Source organism: Myxocyprinus asiaticus, chromosome 8 (assembly GCF_019703515.2).
Source record: "Myxocyprinus asiaticus isolate MX2 ecotype Aquarium Trade chromosome 8, UBuf_Myxa_2, whole genome shotgun sequence".
Lineage (NCBI taxonomy): Eukaryota > Metazoa > Chordata > Actinopteri > Cypriniformes > Catostomidae > Myxocyprinus > Myxocyprinus asiaticus.
The window spans coordinates 4,657,937-4,680,716 of record NC_059351.1 but is presented as its reverse complement, the minus strand read 5'-3'; the positions used below and the strand labels follow the sequence as shown (position 1 = coordinate 4,680,716).

The window sequence follows — 22,780 nt, the reverse complement described above, 5'->3', positions numbered from 1 at the left end:
CCCTCTCTCTCTGAAATGTCGACAGGAAAGTGAGGAACAAACAAAATTCTGAATCGAAGACACAGGAAAGGCTGAGTTCAGGGATTTCTATGCGCACACACTCTTGCACATTGGTGCACATACACTTAACAGATTTACAGTGTGTTCTGATGTCTACACGACTGTGTCCTGATAAATCTGCAAATAACCGAGGAGGACCTGTCCTGACTGGTTTGAACATGCATCAGTTCTCCTGCTATTCCTGGTCCTGATGCAGTCTGCCCTTCTGCCCTGGTGGCACATCCTGGAGTGGTGGTGGCGGCGTAGTGGACTAAAGCACTGAACTGGTAAGCAAAAGGTTGTTGGTTCAATTCCCACAGCCACCACTATTGTGTCCTTGAGCAAGGCACTTAACTCCAGGTTGCTCCAGGGGGATTGTCCCTGTAATAAGGGCACTGTAAGTTGCTTTGGATAAAAGCATCTGCCAAATGCATAAATGTAAACATCCTGTAACCACTCCAGTCAAAACAGAAACACAAAGCTGAATCCTTATCTCTGTTTGCTGTCACTTCTGTCTTCACACTGCCAAAAACTCAGATGATGATAGAGGTGATATAACATTGCTGATGATGCAGTTATAGTTATCTCTCTCATAGTGTTTGTCTGTGAATAGGCAGTCATTACACACCCCAGTGGGACCGTATGTATCCTGTTTTTGACTTCCGACTCACAGATTCTGCCCTGACAGCTATGTAGATTATGACCTGAGCTTTACTTAAGAATGTGCCACTGGGAAAGGCACACACCTATTTTGGCTCTGTGCAGTTCAGACATCAGTGAAGGAGGAGTTTGTTAGAAAAAAATGATCTAACTCACAAAGAAACAAACATTTGCACACACACACACACACACAAATATACACACATAATGAGCAAAAGACAAAGGCCTTGCTATGCAAACACACACAAGGTGTTTGCTGACTGTGCAGTGGAGTTGAGACAGGAGCATTTATCAAGTCTAATCACCTGAAGCTATAAACTCCCACTATCCACCACACATTATTCAACTTCAAAAATACTTAAATGTTTCTAGATCATCCTGCCAACATCACAATCATGGACTTCTTATGACAACTCAGCATATCGGACTGATAAAGTCATACTGTATATAATATCTTAAATACACTGTCCACAGAGGCTGCTGTGGGTCTTTGTGTTTCTGTGTGTCACCCTGCAGTCGAACTGAGCGTTGAGTAGAGGCCACCGTTAGATCAGAGCCTTGAATGCCTGGAGGAAGGTCTAACTTCAAACATGAAATCAGGACAAAAAAAGCACATGGGCGGCTTCAAGGACTGAGTTAAACAGTAGCTCAAACCTTGAACCTGACTGTAGAGAGTCATTGTTGTTATTCTGCACCAGAAACAACCCACATCCCTCAGCAGTTGCTGACTGCAGCTCTAACATTTCTGCATGTGCTCTAGGACTGTAACGGTTCTCGGTAAAAAAATGAACCATACGGTTCGCCACCCATGGTTCGGAAAGCAATGGCACCGCGGTCAGTTCACCTCAAATTTAATGACGCATCTGGAGCACATGTTTTGGTCAAACAAAGTGCACAGTTACAACCGCTGCTAATGCACCTGAATGGCTCTGTAGATGGATACGCTCTGCCTGTGTTTCATGTGGGTCAACTTGATAATATCACAGTTCTGGACGCGTTGTGTGTAGTTGAAAATGGCAAGTGGAGAAAACGAGACGCTGGTAGAGAAGCCCCCTGCATTTCTCCTTTCTGGGAACATTTTCTTTTTGCAGTCAATTATAACAGCGATGGTCAAAAGATGTTTACAAAACAGGCACTGATTGCAGACATCGCTCGACACGAGTGCCGTACACTAGTAATGTCAATAATGCATGTGAGGGTTTATTTAAAATGCGCAAGCAAGTTCTTCCTGTTTCTTCGCGTGGCTGTAATCTAATGCGAGCATCAATAATGTGGTTTGATTAAGATGCTGTTATAGTAATACATTGATACATGATTAATCTTTTACACTGAGATCACCCAGGGAAAGAGCCGCAGGTGAGCCGAAACTGCACAAACTCCCTTCCATTTTTAAGCAGGCACTCAGTGCTAATTCGGACAGACATGAAACAATGACTAAAGCGCTTGGGGTGTTCATGTGGAATTTCCATGAGTGATTCAAATACTCCAGCTGCATTATCACAACATCCCTTCTCATATCCATTTTAATAGCAACTTTATTCCTTTTATAGTGATGTATAGCTTCCAAATATTAATATATGTTGAGATGAATTTGAAGTGCACTTTATGTTGATGCATGTAGCGTATTAGTGCAGGTATTAAGTTCAAATGTTGATTTAGTAACTAGAGAAAATGTTTTTTTTTTAGTTAAGGACCCTGACGAAAATGAACCATGGTTTTACTATAGTAATACTGTAGTAACCATGACTGCTGTCACTATGGTTTTCTGAGCAGAAATCATTGTTTTGATACAATTAACCATGGTTTTATAACAGTAATACTGTAGTATCTATATAGTAACCATGATTTTACTATATATTGTAACCATGACAGTAACCATGTTTATATTGTGGTTACTATGATTTTACTACAAATAACACGGTTAAACTATGGTTACTTCTGTAAAATAATGACTGTTATTTAAGGGCAAACCTGTTGAAGTGTTTACCAAATAGATTATTCTTTGGATTTGGCAGTAATATTTTTTCTGAACAAAGGAAATAACGAACTGTACTGAAACGGTGACCCTAAAACCATGATACAAACCGAACCGTGAGAATTTCGAAATGTTACACCCCTAATTTGCTCCTGTATTCAGTATGTGCATGAGAACTCAAAACATCCTTAAACAAAAACTGAGGAGCTCATGTGAACGATCTTTCAGTTAAAGATGCCTGATGTGTGACAAACTATGTGCCTTACCAGATGTGTGCCCCTGTCTTCCATGTGACTGCTTTGAGAGCTCTATCGTCCCATCAATCTGAAACATTTTCAAATCTTCCTCATCCAAGGCAATATCTCCCCAAAATACAGCTGGAAAGGGAAACAGGTAAGGATATTATTAGAATACACAAGCACACACTCTTTGGCAGCATCATATATTGCTGGTCTAAGTGTTGGCAGACACATCTACTATGAGTCAATGGCTCAGTGTGGTCTGGGACCACTGACTGATGCTAATTTAAGATTTGCTGCATACGCAATCGATCGACAAGTTAACATGAGAGGAAACATATCAGGCTTGTCAATTTGCCTTCTGCTCTCACACAGTCAAAGTTCCCCTAAGCTAAGTCAATGTATATGGCCCTCAGATTCTGTTTAAAAATGAGCTAGCTGGCTATTGCTAATGAAAAGGAACATATTAGTACATACTTCTTGCTCAGATCTTCCCAACCCCGTTCACATAATGACCTCATGCGTAATGACATTAGCCTGTCGCCAAGGAGATAATAAAGATGGCCAAGAAAAAGCACATATTATTGGGAACATTGCCATGTGTGTGAGTAGTTTTGGCAGATCACTCACTCCTCAACCTTGACATAAAACAATAAACAATAAAGAATATGCTTTAAGCTATCTTGATTGTTCCATATTGAAATAAACTTTGCCCTTGTACAAGCATGCATGTGTGTGAGTGCGCATATGAGTACGCACACGTACAGGTGAACTGTAACTTCAGGCCGCCACCATTGTTTCTTAGGTATTATGAGTGTGCATGTGTGTGTGTGTGTGTGTGTGTGTGTGTGTGCGTGTGCATGTGTTTAATAGGCATACATCCCTCCCCCATCAATTCCTTACACAACGTCATATTGTAAATTCTACAATAAACTTTTAAGACTGGACACAGCCTCCAGAATTCAAAGCAACAAACAGCATAATAACATACTGCTATTTTCGAATGCAGGATGTCATTGTAACAATTTACTGTAATAATTACAGCAGTTTTCTTATTTATTGGCTTGTCTGTATGGTATTTTCCTAATTTGTGTCTTACTTTTTATTTTATTGTATTGTATTGTATTTATTTTATTCTTACTTTGCCTTATCTTAAACATAGCATCACAGAAATGTTGGGTTGATTAGAGGGTTTTGTGGTAATCACAGTGTGGTCTCAAGAGGTTACACAGGCATAGAGATTAGAATGCCATTTATCTATCAGATCAAAAGTACACAAATCCAATCCATGCATACTGTATTCCAGTCCATGCTGACTAATTGTACACTTAAAAGCTGAAATGAGGTCTCTTTGCAGTGTTCATGACAGCGTCGAGAGTGAGATAAGACAGTGTGAAATAACGGCATCATGTCTCCAGGTGAACAATAAAAAAAAGTGCCTCCAACTTGACCGCAGATGAAAGGCTTTGTGTTAAATTTTTACATTGATTTAGGAAGTCTGGCAGTGAGGCCCAGAATTGCCATGGTAATCACATCTTCGCCTAACATCAATGAGCCACTGACTGCACATCTTAACTTAGCACCAGTCAATAACTTCAGCCGCGTTGATCGATAAACAGATAGCAATAGCTGTACTCGAGAATCGTTTATGAACTGCAAGGGGGAATCGAGCTTGTTGCAACTAAAATGTGACTGTCACAATGACACGGTGGCTCTTTCACAGTGAATAAGTTTACATGCTCAATAAAGCAATGACAGCTTTAAATTAAACCAAGAGTTTTAGGGCTCTAGACTGCGACTAAAATGGTCACAAATGCGACAAAAAATTAACAATTGTGACAATAATTTAAAATCTAATCACCACTGGCAAAAGTCAGGAACAGGGACATGCAAAGGGGGGTGGCCCTAGGGGCCCAAGCCGCTTTGCCCACAAGGGCCCCTAAACCTAACCCTTTACATTAATCGGGTCAGGTATAGGGGTGTAATGCTATGAAATGTTCACGATACGATAACCTTCACAAAAAATACCGCGGTATCACGGTATTATGTGCCTTGCTAAAATTATTAGAAAAATACATCAACGAGTCATCTGACAATTGTCTCAACTAAAGGTTTATTAGAGATGATCCATTAATAGCCTACTGATGTGATGCTACCGGACTTGACTGAAATTAGGTCTGTACAATAAACTAAGCCATACGTTTTGTTTTTTCTAAGCCTAATTGTGGGATCGGGCATATTAAAGCTATTAAGGTTATCCAGTGAAGAGCATTGTTGTAGTTTGATCACTATTCCATTCCAATTTCTTATGTTGGCAACTTGCCATGCAATCTGCCTCTGGTGTATTAGTAAATTCAATGTACTCCCTTTGTTTTAAACAGATATTGATTATTAAAACAACATAAAGTGATTTTGGACTAAATGAGCATGTGTTACGCATAAAGAGTTTCTGGCTCTGAAAAGTTTAGGAGCCAATGGATCCATAATAATTTTTTTAGTCTGGGTTCTGAGTTTCCTGCAGTGTAATTTGGTGAATATGAAATGATAATCTCAGTTCCAAGGTTACAGTAGTGCAGTGGGAGGTGTGTTTTAATCTGGGTGATTTAATATCTGCAGATATGGTTGTGTTGAGAGATTATCCTGGAGGTAACACTGCAGTTCCAATGAGACTTTCCTCTAAGGTTATCCTGGAAACTACAAAGTAGTTTTCACGGTTTCGTTTTATGATTTAAGCGTAATGTTGGAGGAGAGTTGAGCTGTAACCAACTGTGCATCTAATTTTAGCAAACTTGTACGGTCACGTTAATGTAGACTTTTTTTACATTGCATATTTTATCTAAAGTTTGATAGAATCAGTTAACCACTTCAGCACCTACAGTAGTTCCTCAGATTAAAGCTCTGTTTTATGTTTTTTATTATTTTTTTTAAACACTGGACGTTAATGCTTACTTAATTTACAAATTTTAAACCATGACTTGCACTGCACATAAATAACTAATTTTGGCATTATATTCATGCTGTTTAGCCAGAGAGGAACTGGCCCCCACAGTGATTCTGGTTTCTCCCAAGGTTATTTTTCTCCATTAACCACCATCTTATTGAGTTTTGTGTTCCTTGCCACAGTCGCCTTCAGCTTGCTCACAGGAGGAAAGGAAAGCTAACAAAGTTGGCAAATGTAATGAGATCAGCTACATAGGACCGTTTAAATCATCTGATTAAAGTCAATGTGAATAATTTCTTGCCGTATATCCTCGTAGACTCTTTTTTCCCTTCGCAATCTCTCTTATCTTTTATCTAATCTTAAAACCATATCGCTAGAAGAGTGCTCATTTCGTCTGCGTTTCCTCAACGCTTTTGATGTCTGACATTTTTGTACGGGGTTTTTATTGTTGTTATAGAGTGAAAAAGTACTCCTTGCTGCAGACAGTAGCTTCTGTTGTTGTTTGGGAAAACATTTCCTCGTGGTGAAACATTATACGCCTCCGCTCACTGATGTAATCGGTTCCTGCGTCTGAGACCAGCAAGCTTTTGGGGCTGCCTTTTCTGCGGGGGGAATGCGTGGACCAGTTAAGAGAATTCACAGGCCCAGGAACCTGCTCCCGAACCATGTTGGTGGAAAAGGGCTAATAGAGAGCGTATCAGTAAGCTAATTTCACGATCCATCAGGGCTGCACAATTAATCAAAATAACACCAAAATTGCGAGTTGGTCATATGTGATTATTAAACTGCAAAAGGCTGCACTTTAAAGACAAATAAGCATGTCTGTGTGCATTTCAGAATAAACCAGTGACACGCTGATCTATATGCACATGCAAGGCAGCACTCTCAGAGCACTTCACGTGCATTGTGAAATCAGAATACTGCAGGTTCAAGCATTTGCGCAGTTCCAAACATTAGTAATCGCTTCAAGTTATTATACAAATCTACAACACAGCATAACCGAAAAGGAAGAGATGACAGTGTTTCATCAGGTGCTGAACATTGTAAATTGTCAAATACACGCAGTATTTCAGTGTCAAAATAAAAGCCCCCGGTGAAGTAAACAGGACAGAAACATTACTTTTGTATAACAAAAATAGAATTATCCAAATAATAATGATAATTCAGAAAATAATAATGATAAACTAATAATAATAATAATACATTTGACTTAGTCCCACAGTAATAATTTAGTACTATGCAATATTTAACCTGGCTCCAAAAAATAAGTGAGTGAAGTAGTTTTTGCACACTTTGTTCATTCACAAAACTGTTTTTAGTACAATTATATGAAGGTAAATACTACTTTTTATTAACCTACTATTTTTCATTGTATATGCAGTGTAAATATACTCTAAATATAAAAATGCATTTCAATGAAAATGATTAAATCTCATTCTTCCTTGTGTTTATTTAGTTAAAGAAAACTGTGGGGAAGCATTCCTTCATTATTTTAAATAGATTTTTATTTAATCGCTTTAAAATATTGAATCTATTTGACTACAATGGCTGTTTGGATGAAATAATGGTTTAAAATTTTAAAATTAAATCTCTTTTGAGCCATTTCAGAGCAAATACATAATAATTGAGATATACTGAATATCATCAATAGGCTAAAAAATATTGAGAAAATATTGAAGACATGTCGCCCAGCCCTACGCAGAATCACTTGTATTATGAGTTAAAAAAATTCAAGATGGCAGACAAGACGAGAAATGTTTTATAATAATAAAAAAAAAAAAAAAAACATACTAAAAAGCATCAATAAAAGTAGATCAATCTAATTAAAAATGTACTATTTTACCTAATATTTATGTTTTATGTATTTGTGTGATATTTGTGTGGTGTATGGAAATGCTGCCTATGTTAAGAGGCATTTGGGAACAGAGCTAAAGACTGTATTCTTAAATGAGATCTGAACACTGATCACTCATTTTATCTTGTCTTGTGTTTTACACAAAGTCAATCATTTCAATTTGATTGACAGACTGTTTTTTATGTACACAGAGAAAGCAAATGTTGTGGAGAATTCTGGAGGGAGGCAATGATCGACACATCCGATCAAACACACATAAACACAATCACACAAACATTACGGGCTTTGCAATTCTGACCATATGTTAATGCTTCATTACTGTGTTCTCAAATTAATACCAAAAATCCCTCCTTGTAAAACCCACAGGAACATACTGAGTCTGATGAATGAGTATCATGGGAGCTGAGGGATGAGTGTAGTGTTTTGTTTTGTCAATGACATGCATTACTAAAGAGATCTAAGTCATATGTCAGAGAGACATGACGTAAAGCATTCTGGGTAACAGCCCAACAAGCATTCCTGTGAGCTTGATCACAGGAAGAACCAGGGACAGGCAGACACAAAAACATACATGCATCCAAACACAATTCCGACAACTGCTTGATGTCTCCAGCGTGCATTCTGATGATGTCAATGGCTTGTTTTTATGTTATTTATGTGTCTGTACATGACATCTGAACAACTGAAAAAAAAAAAGAAAAGTGAAGCTCTTCACTGACATGATATGATCCTGTGCAGGGGAATACCTAGAGAGAGGGCAGGGTGGGCAGCTGCCCTAGGGCCCGGGGTGAGAGGGGGCCTGCAACGGTTGAGCAAAAAAAACATAAAAATTACAGCGGGCCCAAGAGGTGATGATAAACGGCCAAGGCCCCTCAAGGAGGGGGCACGACAGTTTCTTTGCACTGGGGCCCAAAAGATCAAAGTTACGCCAATGATCCTGAGGTTAAACACAATAGAAGCTACTTTAATTCAGCCAGTTTATACTTCTGACATCGAACTTACACCATGTAGCTACAGTAGTTACGGCATAGCCTACACTGTAGCCTGATGAGATAGCTTCACATTTTCTTCAAGATTATTTTAAGATTTATGCATCACATCACATTGTATTTGAAAGGGAATAATAATTTATTTATTTATTTATTTGATTTTTGCAGATAACTAATAGTTCCAAAAAAGCAACTATTTGTGCCGATATTTCGGTAAAACCCATATATCGACCTCGATCAAGCTCTAATTGAGATCTTTTCAATCTGTATGATGTTTTGACCATATGTTTGATGATATACAGTAAATAATCATATTTCATAAGTTATAAAAACGGATACTTCTAATTTGTCAGCAAAATAAAAATGCGTTTGTTAAGGGTTGGTCATATTGCCTATAGGCACTGTAAAGACCAGATTCTTAATGTTGATACAACACCCATTTTGTATTAGTAAAACATAGATATTGATTCATTCGATTTTTTTTTTTCCAGAGCAGAGCGTCAAAGTATGCCAAACTATATTTATCATTATTTAAACAACTCGAGCAAGCATACAGTATATGCCTGATTTACAGTATTTTCTCATTGCAGGCAACATGTATAATAAATTATATGTGCTAAATTTTAACATCTACCTACTTTGATTAACTTCTAATTTACAGTAATCTACTCAATACTTCTGAATTCACAAATTAAATTACTTTAAACGTACAGTTATTTCAGAAATCAAGGCGTTTTCTCTCAGTACACTAGCATTTTGGTTGTGTACTTGCAGAATGACAAAGACACATCAACGCAGAGCTTTAATGTAAACAACCACATAGGCCACCTCATAGATGCTACACTGTAGGCTTTTAGACTGAGCTATGAGCATCAAAGAAAAGATGGACTGCTTTAACGACATCAACATCTCACTGTCATCAATCTCACAGCAATGTTCCACTGTGTGCGTGTGTGTGTGTGTGTGTGTGAAAGAGAGAGAGAGAGAGAGAGAGAGAGAGAGAGAGAAAGACTTCAGTCAGTGCCATTGTCGGTGTATCAAAGCACCTTTTCACACGTCGGGGATGTGTAAAGCTGTAATTGTTTAATTAGAGAAATGCATTCTAAGAGGAAGTGTGTGAATCGCTGACTCATGTTTTCCTGCTCCAAAACAAACAGTCCACGGTGGAGCAAAGTGCTGACGCTGGAATTTTTGGGAATTTTCGGAATTTGGCAGTTAGGCCAGAGTGCTCCTGGGAAATCCTCTTTTATTAACAGGACTCCACTAACCACATCTCTTACATAGTACTGTACACAAACATAGCAACATACTCATCTATGATAATGACAAGCTAACTGAACAGTGAGGTAAAGTAAATGCTTGAAATTTCTTCAATTTTAATGTGTGTATTTAGAAATGACGTGAATTTAGTAGGTTGACTGTAAAGTTAGAAAAATTAAATCAAAAATGTTGTCCACAGACACTCTAACTAAACACATACAGAGCAGAATACAGGGCAAGCAAACAAGTGAAATCACTGTCTCACTCACTCTCTCACTCACTGTGTTTTGCTGCGTGCACAATTTTATGACAAAACCCCTCTTTTGTAAGGAGCATGAATGAGTGTGTGTGTGAGAGAGAGAGAGAGAGAGAGAGAGAGAGAGAGAGAAAGGGAGAGAGAGACTCTTCTCAAACTAAGTGGCAGGATGCAGGCTACCAGGAAGAGATAAGTGCCTGAATGAAGTGGGCTTCCACACTCGTCACACACATACATGCGTGCACATACTCACACAGAGGGAAATCAGTGTACAAAGAGATGGAAATGTGTTTAGTGCACTCTAATGGCATGAGATAAGCACACAGCCAAATATTCACATTCTATTTCCCCAAGAACAACAGAAGCAAGATGACCAACCACACATGTTTTCCACCGTACACAGACACACATACAGGGTAATAAACAATATTGTAAACAGATGGCCAAGAATCTCACACGTATGCATAGGTGGCATTTTCACTGTACTGTATACACACAAACATACTGAATGCACAAAAATACAGAGGCAGAGATCCACATAATCTTTCTTTATATGTAAAAACTCATCATCTGTCCTAAATTTTAATCTGTGTGTTCAAGAACTGAAGGTAAGAAATGAGAGCCATGCACACAACACACACGCACAATTAATTCAATAACATGTTACCTATTGATTGTTGCACATTTGTTTGTTTTTGAGAACTCTATGGGCCTATTAATGACTACATTTTATAATAAACCTTGTTTTTTGGGGTTTGAGTCCTGAAGGGCATGAGTCAACATGTGAACCAAAAATCATAGAAGCACCACAAAATGACATGATTACTTCAGTAATTGCGTTTTTCACTTCACATTTGCTTTTTATGAAACTGTCGGTTAGGTTTAAGGCTTAGAGGAGGAAGGTAGGTTTTGTTGATTTAAAACTAAATAGACCTCATCTGTTTGGGAGAAAATGTTACTTGCTTTTAGCGCCACACATTTCACCTCAGAAATGCTGCAATACGTGTAAGAAACCTATAATACTGTATAATTTTGTATAATTGTATAATTTTGCAAAAATTTCACCACAGTCACATACATTTCGGAAGTGTAACCGTAATAGTGTAGCGTAGTGTAGTGTGTGAGGATTTCCTCTGTTTAAACACTGTGTGTGTGTGTGTGTGTGTGTGTGTGTGTGTGTGTGTGTGTGTGTGTGTGTGTGTGTGTGTGTGTGTGTGTGTGTGTGTGTGGGCGGGTGGGTTTGGGTGGTTTACAAGGAGATTTTTTTAGGTTACAAACTGGTAATTACAAGGGTATTATGTTATAAATGTGGTTTATGAAGACATTTCTAGTGTCCCCATAATTTAAATCACTTAAAAGACATACTAAATTATGTTTTTTTGAACATTTAAAAATGCAGAAAGTTTTCTGTGAGGGTTAGGTTTAGGGGTAGGATTAGGGGATAGAATCTATAGTTTGTACAGTATAAAAATCATTATGTCTATGGAGAGTCCTCATAAGGATAGCCGCACCAACATTGTGTGTGTGTGTGTGTGTGTTTGTGTGTGTTTGTGTGTGTGTGTGTGTGTGTGTGTGTGTGTGTGTGGTAAAGGGCATCAGCTCTCTTTTATGTGTGTGTTTGCCTCTTGAGCTAAGCCTGTCTGCACACACCCCCAGTAAACCCCCTCGGGTTTGTTTTTGTTTCTCTTGCCTAAACAATGAGGCGTTGGCAAAATTTGCATAATCAAACATTGGTTATTCTGTAGCAACAGTGCCATTAAGTTTACAATGTCTTAAGATAACAGACACAGATAACATCACCTAATGACTGTATAATGTAACTAGCCCTTTAGTGACCTATTGAAACCAATAGAGCTCCCAGTTTCTGTAAACAAGTACAGAAGTCCTAAACAATGCATTTGCCTCATTAACAGAGCTAATAGCCTTCTGTTGTGTCAACCAGAACAAACCATTAATAGGACCTCATGAAGGTGGTGCACCTTGAACAAAAGTAAATGTGTGTGTTTCAGGTGTTGCAGTCCTTGTGGGATGACTATCCTGAAAATGTCCAAAGAAAAACAGAAAAAAAAGCTGACAAACCCAACCTGTCCCAGCAAAAATCATTCAAAATGGGAGCAAAAGTGGTATTTTAGGGGAAGCCTATAGTAATTACAATTAGTTGATGTTGAGAACAACAAATATAACTAAGAAAGAAGAAGAATATTTAAGCAAAAATATGTTATGTCAAATATTTTTGGTTTAACATGCCTATGTACAATTAAACCAAATCTGGGTCCATCTTTCCTCTAAGGCACCGCAGCTCCCCCAACTGACACCTTATACTCATTTAGCATGACTATTTTAGCTAAAACATCAACACAGCGCTGATATGCTAATGCATACCAAACTACAAGCACATCGGGAAAATGCTCCATCAGCTAAGATAGTAACTAATGTTAGCATTAGAGAGTGGTGGATCGAACACGTTCAATGACTTGGACAGTTTTTGGACAGTCAGCATTTAAACTGGTATGATGCACATTTCTTGAAGCTCTTTAACGCAAACTTTTCCCTTAATGCCCATAATTACTATAACACCTACATATAATGATGTTATATGATGATAGTTTAAACTGTTAAAACTTTTATTTTACAGTAATGTTTATATAATGATGTTTCAGAGGAGTCCCTTATCTCAAGGCCACTGGCAATGTGGGAGTTTAGCATGACTGCTGTTTAACCACCTCTCAGATATTAAAGTCATCTTGGGTGTACATTGCCATTTATAAGGATGCAGGGTAGGGGTGGGCAATATACCAGTAGACATGATAAACCGGTAGAAATTTGCCAACCGGTATACATTTTGGATTATCGTCTCTATCGCGGTAAAGCAAAATTGACACACGAGAAATGCGTAAAGCACATAACATGTACAGTATGTATTACACACTGTCGGATAAATGGAGAAGGCGGTGCGATTGCTCATTCCTCAAATACATTTGAATGAGAAGATGAGAGGAGATTATGAAGGAAAAAGTGTGTCCTCTATGGTGTGGAATTGGTTTGGCTTTAGAAAACAGAGATTTGCAAGGTTTGTACATTGTGTATGTCGATATATCCATATGCGCGTATATATCAGTGGTCAGGGCTTTACGTGAGACTTATAAAAGTAATGTAATGCAGTTTTTCACTGACAGCTGCACATGTCATTAGATGAAAAGCTTTTCAAGAACGCAAGAAAAAATGACACTGAATCCACTTCTACGGCATGAAATTTCACTTGAGCCACCGTCAAAGCAAATTCAATGACATTCACTCCCCGCTCCAATCATGCGCAGCTGTGTTTTGTTCGAGTGTTGCACGGACGTGCAATCTGAAACACGCAAGTGTGCGCGAGTCTTGAAGTCATCCCAGTCTCTTCATTTGTGCTCCTGTGACAGAAAAAGCAGCCATATTTTCTTTCAGATATTTTATAGAGATTACTAAAAACACAAAGAGCCTAATTAATTGTTTTATTTATGGATACTTTTTGTTATTTATATGTTATTTTACTTTTTGCATTGCTTTGGAAAGATGTTAAGTTTCTTGAGGAAAGTTATAACAATAATCATAATAAGAACAATAATAACAACAACCATAAAAATAATAAAAAGAAAAGAAAATTGGTGCACATCATCAGACTGAAATGAAATGGTCAAGTTCAAAATAAAGAGAAAATTATATAAGTTTTCATTCATAAAGTATTTAATTCACTGACTGAATTACTAAAAATTACACATTGCGACATGGCTTAATATATCATACAATATGGGGGCCTGGGTAGCTCAGTGAGTATTGATGCTGACTACCACCCTGGAGTCGCAAGTTCGAATCCAGGGCGTGCTGAGTGACTCCAGCAAGGTCTCTTAAGCAACCAAATTGGCCCGGTTGCTAGAGAGGGTAGAGTCATATGAGGTAACCTCCTCATGGTCGCTATAATGTGTGGTTCTCGCTCTCGGTGGGGGTGCGTGGTGAGTTGTGCATGGATGCCGTGGAGAATAGTGTGAAGCCTCCACGCGCTACATCTCCACAGTAACACGCGCAACAAGCCACGAGATAAGATGCGCTGATTGACGGTCTCAGACGCAGAGGCAACGGAGATTCGTCCTCCGCCACCTGGATTGAGGCGAGTCACTATGCCACCACGAGGACTTAAAGCACATTGGGAACTGAGCATTCCAAATTGGGGAGAAAAAAAATTAAAAATGTTATGAATTATATCATACCACTGAATTTATTGATTTTTCAAAAAAGATGAACTATATCGTGATATATATCGTTATCGTGATATCAAATTACTCATATCGTGATACAGGATTTTGGTCTTATCGCCCACCCCTAGAGCAGGGTAGTGCAGTAATTGAAGAGGCTTGAAAGGAGTGTGATTATAATACAGTGTGTTGCAAGTCTTTCAGGATGATATTTCATTATTTAGCTCATTAGTGTAAATTAATTAACAAAACAAGTCTCCAAACACCTGGGAACCAAAGTGTTAATCTGACAAAATTGTGTGTAATAAAAGTTATAAGTGCTTTTCAAAGTCTGTATGATTATTTGTATATGTGTTTAAAGGTTACGAGATGATGGTTTTCCACCCTCTCCCTGTAGTACTGCTATCAACTGGATTGTCAAATTGGGCTAAATATTTTACAGTTTGGAAACAGAGGTCCTCCCTACAACCGACTAACAGTCATAGTCCTCCTAAACGCATACACCCAAAAATGCACACACTGTCCCAAACATGAGTGCAAAGGGCACACATACATAACAAAAAACATACACACTGCCCACATACTAACACCCTTAAAATTACCTCACAAAATACACCCTTAAAATTACCTCACAAAAAAAGTAACTTGCGTGTACAGTATGTGTGCCATCTTGTGCATGCAACTGTCTGTCTCATAAAGGCATGGAAACAATGACAACATTTCACAGTAGAGAAAGAAAATATTAGATTTATAGTTCCTGAGTAAACATACATAAGGAAAATAAGAGAGAATGTGGAGAGGGTGGTTGTGTGTGTGTGTGTGTGTGTGTGTGGGGGGGGGGGGGTTGGGTGGTTTACGAGGACATTTCTAGCTTAAAAAACATACTAAACTATGTTTTTTTTTTTAATGTAAAAATGCAGAACGTTTTTTGTGAGGTTTAGGGGATAGAATCTCTAGTTCGTACAGTATAAAAATCATTATGTCTATGGAGAGTCCTCATAAGGATAGCCACAACAACGTGAGTGTGTGTGTGTGTGTGTGTGAGAGAGAGAGAGAGAGAGAGAAACAGGGCAATTTTTACAGAATGCAACTGCAGATGGTGCATTTAAACATCTGCTCTGCCTTAGGTGTAGTTTACTTCAAACAAACACACACACACACACACACACACACACACACACACACACACACACACGCATATCCAAAGGAGGACAGGGTTAGAAAGAAATCATATCCACCTAATGTCAACATAAAGATATATACAAATTCCACTCCTGAAATGGACTATGCACACACTGTCCATTGAGAGCTTCTGTAGGCTAATCTTTACAGTTAGTTCAACTTTCTAGATTGCCTTAACAAGGTGGTTTATATACCACTGAATTTATAATTACCAAGAATGTAAACTTGCCCTGCGTTCCAAACGGGATAAATCACCCTCCGAAGGGCATTTTGAAGGGAAAACAATCATAATAGCCATGCCGTAAGATCGCATAAAGCAGAATTTCAATAAAAAGACTCAAAAAGTAAGATCTAAATGACCCTTATGTTTGAGCCCCACACCTTTTTGCCATCCAGAGCTCTCACTGTGAATGGTAAAGTCTTTGAATGGAATAGGGCAAAGGGATGATCACTTCTGAATGAAACACACCCTTACTTTTATATATTAATATAAAACATACTTTTACAAATGAACGTAAGAGTATATAAAAAACTCTGTCAGACTTCACACTTCTAACTCATAAAAAAAAGAATAAAAAAAAAACAGGATAAACCAACCCAATTTGTCTGGACACAGATCACTTGGATTTACTAGTCCCTATTTCTTACACAATAATTAATGTTCTTTCTAAAAGGGGGTCGTCCACGGTCCAACAAAAAATTCTGCCTGCCAGCTGCCAGCAGGTGAAATACAGGTTTGGATGTAGTCTGTGAAACGATATTTACATCCACGAGATTGATAATAAAATACATCCGTGAGTGTAAATCGTGCAGCAGCGCCATACCAGCACGGACAAACGAGCGCGTGGACAGGTGGGCACCGCGCGGATCGCACATGACAGCGGAGCGCACGTGGCCTCGCGAGCCTCTGGATCATCCCGAGAGACACCAAATTAAAGCGGACTCCATCATTTTTATCAGGGGAGGAGTGCAGGAGTCGTGCAGAGCTTGTAAGAGATATTTCTCCGTCGACAAAAGAAGGCTTGAAACGTATAAAAAAGACTTCGTTCAGGCTCGCGCACCGGGAACCAGTATGTGCCACGACCCAAAGAAAAAATAAAACAACTAAAGGTTGCTCCCTTTTCCATACGTGTATCGCTGTGAGAACTGTTCGCTCTTACTACAGCACTGCATAAAACGCGGATTAAATGTTTGTGCTTTCTCCCTTAATCACTTCACAAAAGTGTTAACAGAACAAAGGCAAAACAAAAGTATAAATGGGACAAAAGCGTCTTACCAGCTTTGCACGGATCCTTGTAATCTATCGTCTCTGTTTTCTCCTCTTCATAATAATCATAGCTGTCATCGTAATCTAAGCAACTGTGCATGGACACTTTGCCCCAAAAAGTCAAGCCGGCCAGCAGGAGTGTGATCCAATTCATTTTACTGGTCAGTGAAGAGTGAAAGTAGTCCATCTGAAGTTTGAATGAGCACCGATCAGACTGAAGTGTCTCGTAGTGAATTTGGCGCTACACGCGCCGTGTGGAAATCATCATCTTCATTATCATCATCATTGGTCCGGTTCGACAGACGGGGCAGGACCGTCAGTGTCGCGGCATCACAGCTGGACGCCAGATGCATATGAACCTCTACAACTACGGCTGATAACAGTTCACTTTTCCTTTCTCTTGCGCGGAGATGCACAAGCAGTTTCCCTGCAGAGAGAGACCTGCAATAGAAGACAGCCTTTAAATGACACAGGCAAAGAAAGTGATGGCAGGGGGTGAGGCAAATTAATATTTAAATTAAGATATTTAACATATTTAAATGAATCAGACAGACAGACAGACAGACAGACATGTAGACAGATAGATAGATAGATAGATAAACAGACAGACAGATAGATAGATAGATAGACAGACAGACAGATATGTAGGTAGGTAGGTAGTTAGACAGACATGTAGATAGATAGACAGACAGACATACAAACAGAACAGATTAGATAGATAGATAGATAGATAGATAGATAGATAGATAGATAGACAGACATGTAGGTAGACAGACAGACAGACAGACAGACAGATAGACAGACAGACATGTAGGTAGATAGATAGACAGACAGACAGATAGATAGATAGATAGATAGATAGATAGATAGACAGACAGACATGTAGACAGACAGACAGACAGGTAGATTGATAGATAGCTAGATAGATAGATAGATAGATAGATAGATAGATAGACTGACAGACATGTAGGAAGACAGACAGAGAGACAGACAGATAGATAGATAGATAGATAGATAGATAGATAGATAGATAGATAGATAGATAGACATGTAGGTAGACAGACAGACAGACAGGTAGATAGATAGATAGATAGATAGACAGACAGATAGATAGATAGATAGATAGATAGACATGTAGGTAGGTAGACAGACAGGTAGATAGATAGATAGACAGACAGACAGACAGATCGATAGACAGACAGATAGACAGACAGACATGTAGATAGACAGATAGACAGACAGGCAGACAGATAGATAGACAGACATGTAGGTAGATAGATAGACTGACAGATAGACAGACAGACAGACATGTAGGTAGATAGACCGACAGACAGATAGATACATATATAGACAGACAGACATGTAGGTAGATAGACAGACAGGTAGATAGATAGATAGATAGATAGACAGACAGACATGTAGACAGACAGACAAACAGACAGACAGGTAGATAGATAGATAGATAGATAGATAGATAGATAGATAGATAGATAGATAGACAGACAGACATGTAGACAGACAGACAGATAGATAGATGTGCCTTCAGTTCCTACACAAATGACAAGAAACTGTTACATTATAAAGGACATCAGACACTTTAGTCCTTTTGTTTAACGCATCTTTCGTGCATTATAACACAGGAAACAGAGCTACTATTTGATTTCAGAACTTTAACAATGCCAGCTGATGTCACCCAAAACGAGCCGGTAGCTGTAAAAGTCACATGTTCACTAAAAGTTGATCATTAATCCTGAAGAAACTGTTGTTTTTTTGTCATTGCCTAAAACTGCAGGATGTAACGCAAGTCCCATGTAGGTGAGATCGCATTTAAAAACTGTTATAAATACAATAGCTGCTTTATTAGAAGGTGACAGTAAAAGCGGCTGTGGTGTGACATTTTACAAACCTGTCTAACTCCCCTCATAAAGTAGGTCTGTCTCTCACACATCTCTGAAGTGATGTAAAGCAGTTTCTCAGCGAGTGATTTGCTGCGTGAGGCTGCTTTAATTTGGTCACTGTAGACCGAAAATAGCCGCAGCCAATAAAACAAGAAAGCCAAAAACACTACTGACGAAATAGAGCACTTTTTCAATTAAACACATCTCTTCTGTGTGTCCTAAAGTGACTGTCAAAACACCGAAGGGACTCGTGCGCTCATTTATCGACTCTCAGGTCCTGACCAATGCACTTTAACGCATATTTACCTCAGGAGAGTTGCATGTGCCTGTATATGGCAAAGCCGTTACAGTTTAAGCGCAACGGTAACAGCTGACAAGAACAGAGAGCGCGCGCGACCTCTCTGCCTTTCCCGCGCGCGCGGAGACTCGGACCTTCAACTCGCGCTACTTTACAAACATAAAGGAATAGATGCACTGTAGAGATAAAGCTGAGTTAAACATTGTGGCGCCAAACCCTGTTAAAATATGAGACAGACGGAGCTTACCACAGAGAATGCCCTCAGGGTCTAATGTTTTACAGCCTCAAAGCGCAGGCTCATCCTGAGTACTCAGTGCTGCCCTCATACTCTCTCTCTCTCTCTCTCTCTCTCTCTCTCTCTCTCTCTCTCTCTCTCTCTCTCTCTCTCTCTCTCTCTCTAGATTGGAAACACTTCTACAGCCACTGGTGACTGGTACCATTTATTCCAAACGTGCCCATTTCCCGGGAGATTAACTCTCTCTCTCTCCCTCCCTGCTGACATACACACTCAGATTAATCCCCCCTCCCTCCCAGCAAGGTAACTGCGTGTTGACGTCACGGCATAAATTCCTCAAATTATGCCTCGCTTCACAAAACTCACGAACGCATGCACCAGGGTCAGAAATGAACTTTTCCATTAAGTGGCAATATTTGCCCACTAGATTTAATTTTCACAGGCGTTTTTCCCCTAAAACCAAGTAAAACATATAAGGCTTAATAAGGTGTGACATTATCATTTTATGTCAAATATATTAAGCTACACTATGTAACTTTTTTTGTTTAAAATATAACAAAATGTTATTAATGAGAGAGTGCAACAAAAATCCATCTTCCAAACCATGTATTTACTTTACCCAAATACACTTTGATCAACCTATAATAATAATAATTTATATTTTAGAGCTGTCGGGACGGATTTAGCGGGAAATTGCATACGTCATTCGCCCATGCGTGTTCACATCATATCCGTACACAGAGAAAACATGTCTCCACTATTGTTGTGCGTGTATGGTGTGGGAGTAGTTGAAGCTGAAAGTTTGTTGTCACAACAAACGTGAAAAATTGACCATGGATCATTCAAAATGGCAAACCTCCGGGGAATCACCAGTTGTAAAACAAAGAAACCCCGAACAGAGGTCTACAAGCAAAAAGGGAAAGTAATAGAGTTCCTAATAAAACCTGAATCAACATCGGCTTGGCTTTTCAGGGGTGGCAACAACTGAAAGGATTTAAAAGCGACCCAGAGATGGCTTTTTTCTTACTCAACAGGTACAATATTTTTATTGCACGTCTGTGTGTGTGTAGTGAAATACAATAATTATACTGTAATCGGTGCAGAACTTTTCACTTGCTAGCACACGTGTGTATTTTTCTTTATAACAGCAATAATTTATATAAATAAATCCTTTAGAGGCTTGCCAAGGACATGTGAGTCTTTAAATGATGTTGACCACCGTAACAATGACAATCTATAAATTAGTTACTATCATGGTCTATTTGGCCAGAAATCCTGCAGTTATAAAAACGTTACAACGTTTGACCTTATCAGACTAGCAATCGTTATGTCTAATGTTAACGAATGTTGCCTAACTTTTGTAATGTCATTTATTTCAAAACATCTCCAGAACATTTCCAATAGGTTAAAACAACAGCATAAGATATGGCACTTACCTGCTCAGATGACATGTTTTCAGATATCCGTCTTTTCCTTTCTTTTGTTATTTATTTGTTTGTTCGCTCTGATTAGATGTCCCATATCCATGTGTACACCGGTGCCTTGAACCACATTCTTCCACACAGAGGAGCAGAGCCGAAGCACAATTTACGTCATTACTAAAACAATGTTCTTCCGCAAGATGCATGCAGTTCTATTTTTTAACCACTAGAGGGCAAAAAGTTACATAGTGTAGCTTTAAATTAAATCGATTAACATACATTCATTATGGGGATATTTTTTGCCTCTATATTTTACATTTTAGGGGCATTTTTGCCCTGAGCCCCCTTAATTTTTGACCCTGGCATGCACACGCTCCATGGCCATGTACACAGCCAAGAGCAGTCGACTGTTTGTAAACGTGCATATTACTGTGTTTGGGGTAAAGTGATGATTGACAGGCTATGTGTGTCAGGGGTGGATTTATTGATTTGGGGGCCCTAGGCAAAGTACAGGAATGGGGCCCTCTTCAATGACACACATTTTAGTCGATTTTCTCTTAAAGGTGCTGTGAGTCTTTTTATTATTATTATTATTATTATTATTATTATTATTTCATTTTTTTTTATGGAATGGTATGGATAAAATATTCCTACAGTACATCCTGAAAGATATCACTGACTATGGTTACATATACATGTGACACGGTCAGTAAGCAGCTTTCTCCATAGCAACGTAATGTTCCTGTGACACTTGTGTAAATAACACACATGGCATCCGAGGAAGACTTCACTCTTTTACTCTCTGTTGATTTGCTTTATTTCCAGATATTCCAGAGTTGTTAATAATATCTGACAACACATTATAAAATCACAATCTGGCTACTATTAACTTCAGTATATACCACTACAATACAATACCTTTTTTCTTTATCATGCTCCCTCTTTCTTAATGCACTTTTCCTCCATCAACTTGACCTTTAATTAACTAGATTCAAATTATTAGACTAAAAGTTGACTATGCATGTTTTTAAATTTGTAAACATAAAAAATTTGCTAGATTTACGCTGCTAAATAGGGCAAAAACACATCAACAGTCAGAGAAAAAAGTTTTTTTAATTTTTTCTTATTTACAAGCATCAACGCCCAGATCATAATCATCATCAACACAGTGTATTGGTGACTATAGTGAGTGCTGTGCTCGCATATTTTTTCTCTCCACAAATTCAAACCAAACTGAACTAGCAACAATGTAGCTTAACTAGTAACAGAGTGTATGTGAAATCACACAAAACTGTCTGAGCAGTTTGGCTAACTTTCACCTGTTTATGAAAAACCTTGGAATATTCCACTACAGCCTGATCTGAGAGGGAAGGGGGTTGCTTGCATTGATGGTGCTGAAAATAACAGCAATATAAATCATATCGGTGTTGTAACAGTGATATTTAAAATTTCAGCATGCGTTATTTAGCATTAATGATAATAACAAAGCATATTATTTGTATTTTTACTGGGCCCTTGGCTTCTGGGGGCCCTAGGCGATGCCTACCTTTGCCTAGTGCTAAGTCCACCCCTGAAGTGTGTATCCAAACCCACAAGAAGTCATAGGGACTTTCAGATCATGTAAGGGACTGTAAAGATGTTTTTGATGGGGGGACTCTCCTTGGATGGGTGAAACTGAAAAAATACTCTTCAGGCGAGTTCTCAGTATTTGTGTGTTATCAAGGGAATGCATAATCTCCTATACAGTGTACAAACGTGTTTAATTACCCCTTGTAACAGTGGCCAGAAGAATGTCCGCAGTACCTTCTTGATGATGACACTGGAATAACCATATGTGACCAGGCAAGGCTCAGCAAACAGGACATATTAATTAAATTAAAAATTAAAGCCTGGGTAGCTCAGTGGTAAAATACGCTGGCTACCACCCCTGGAGTTCGCTAGTTCGAATCCCAGGTTGTGCCGAGTGACTCCAGCCAGGTCTCCTAAGCAACCAAAATTGGCCTGGTTGCTAGGGAGGGTAGAGTCACATGGGGTAA

General features: G+C 38.7%; 1 protein-coding gene across 1 annotated transcript in view; it reads right to left on the bottom strand.

Annotated features, from left to right (window-relative positions):
* The window catches only part of LOC127444491 (dorsal-ventral patterning tolloid-like protein 1), a 61,966-nt gene extending 42,599 nt beyond the window's left edge, over positions 1 to 19,367 (bottom strand). Inside the window, exons 1-3 of the mRNA XM_051703862.1 lie at positions 19,336 to 19,367; positions 16,902 to 17,333; positions 2,941 to 3,051 (exon numbers count right to left, since the gene is read on the bottom strand). Coding sequence (XP_051559822.1) covers positions 2,941 to 3,051; positions 16,902 to 17,079 — 289 coding nt within the window. The 5' untranslated portion in view covers positions 17,080 to 17,333; positions 19,336 to 19,367. The remainder of the gene's footprint in view (positions 1 to 2,940; positions 3,052 to 16,901; positions 17,334 to 19,335) is intronic.
* Between the last annotated feature and the right edge of the window lie 3,413 nt (positions 19,368 to 22,780).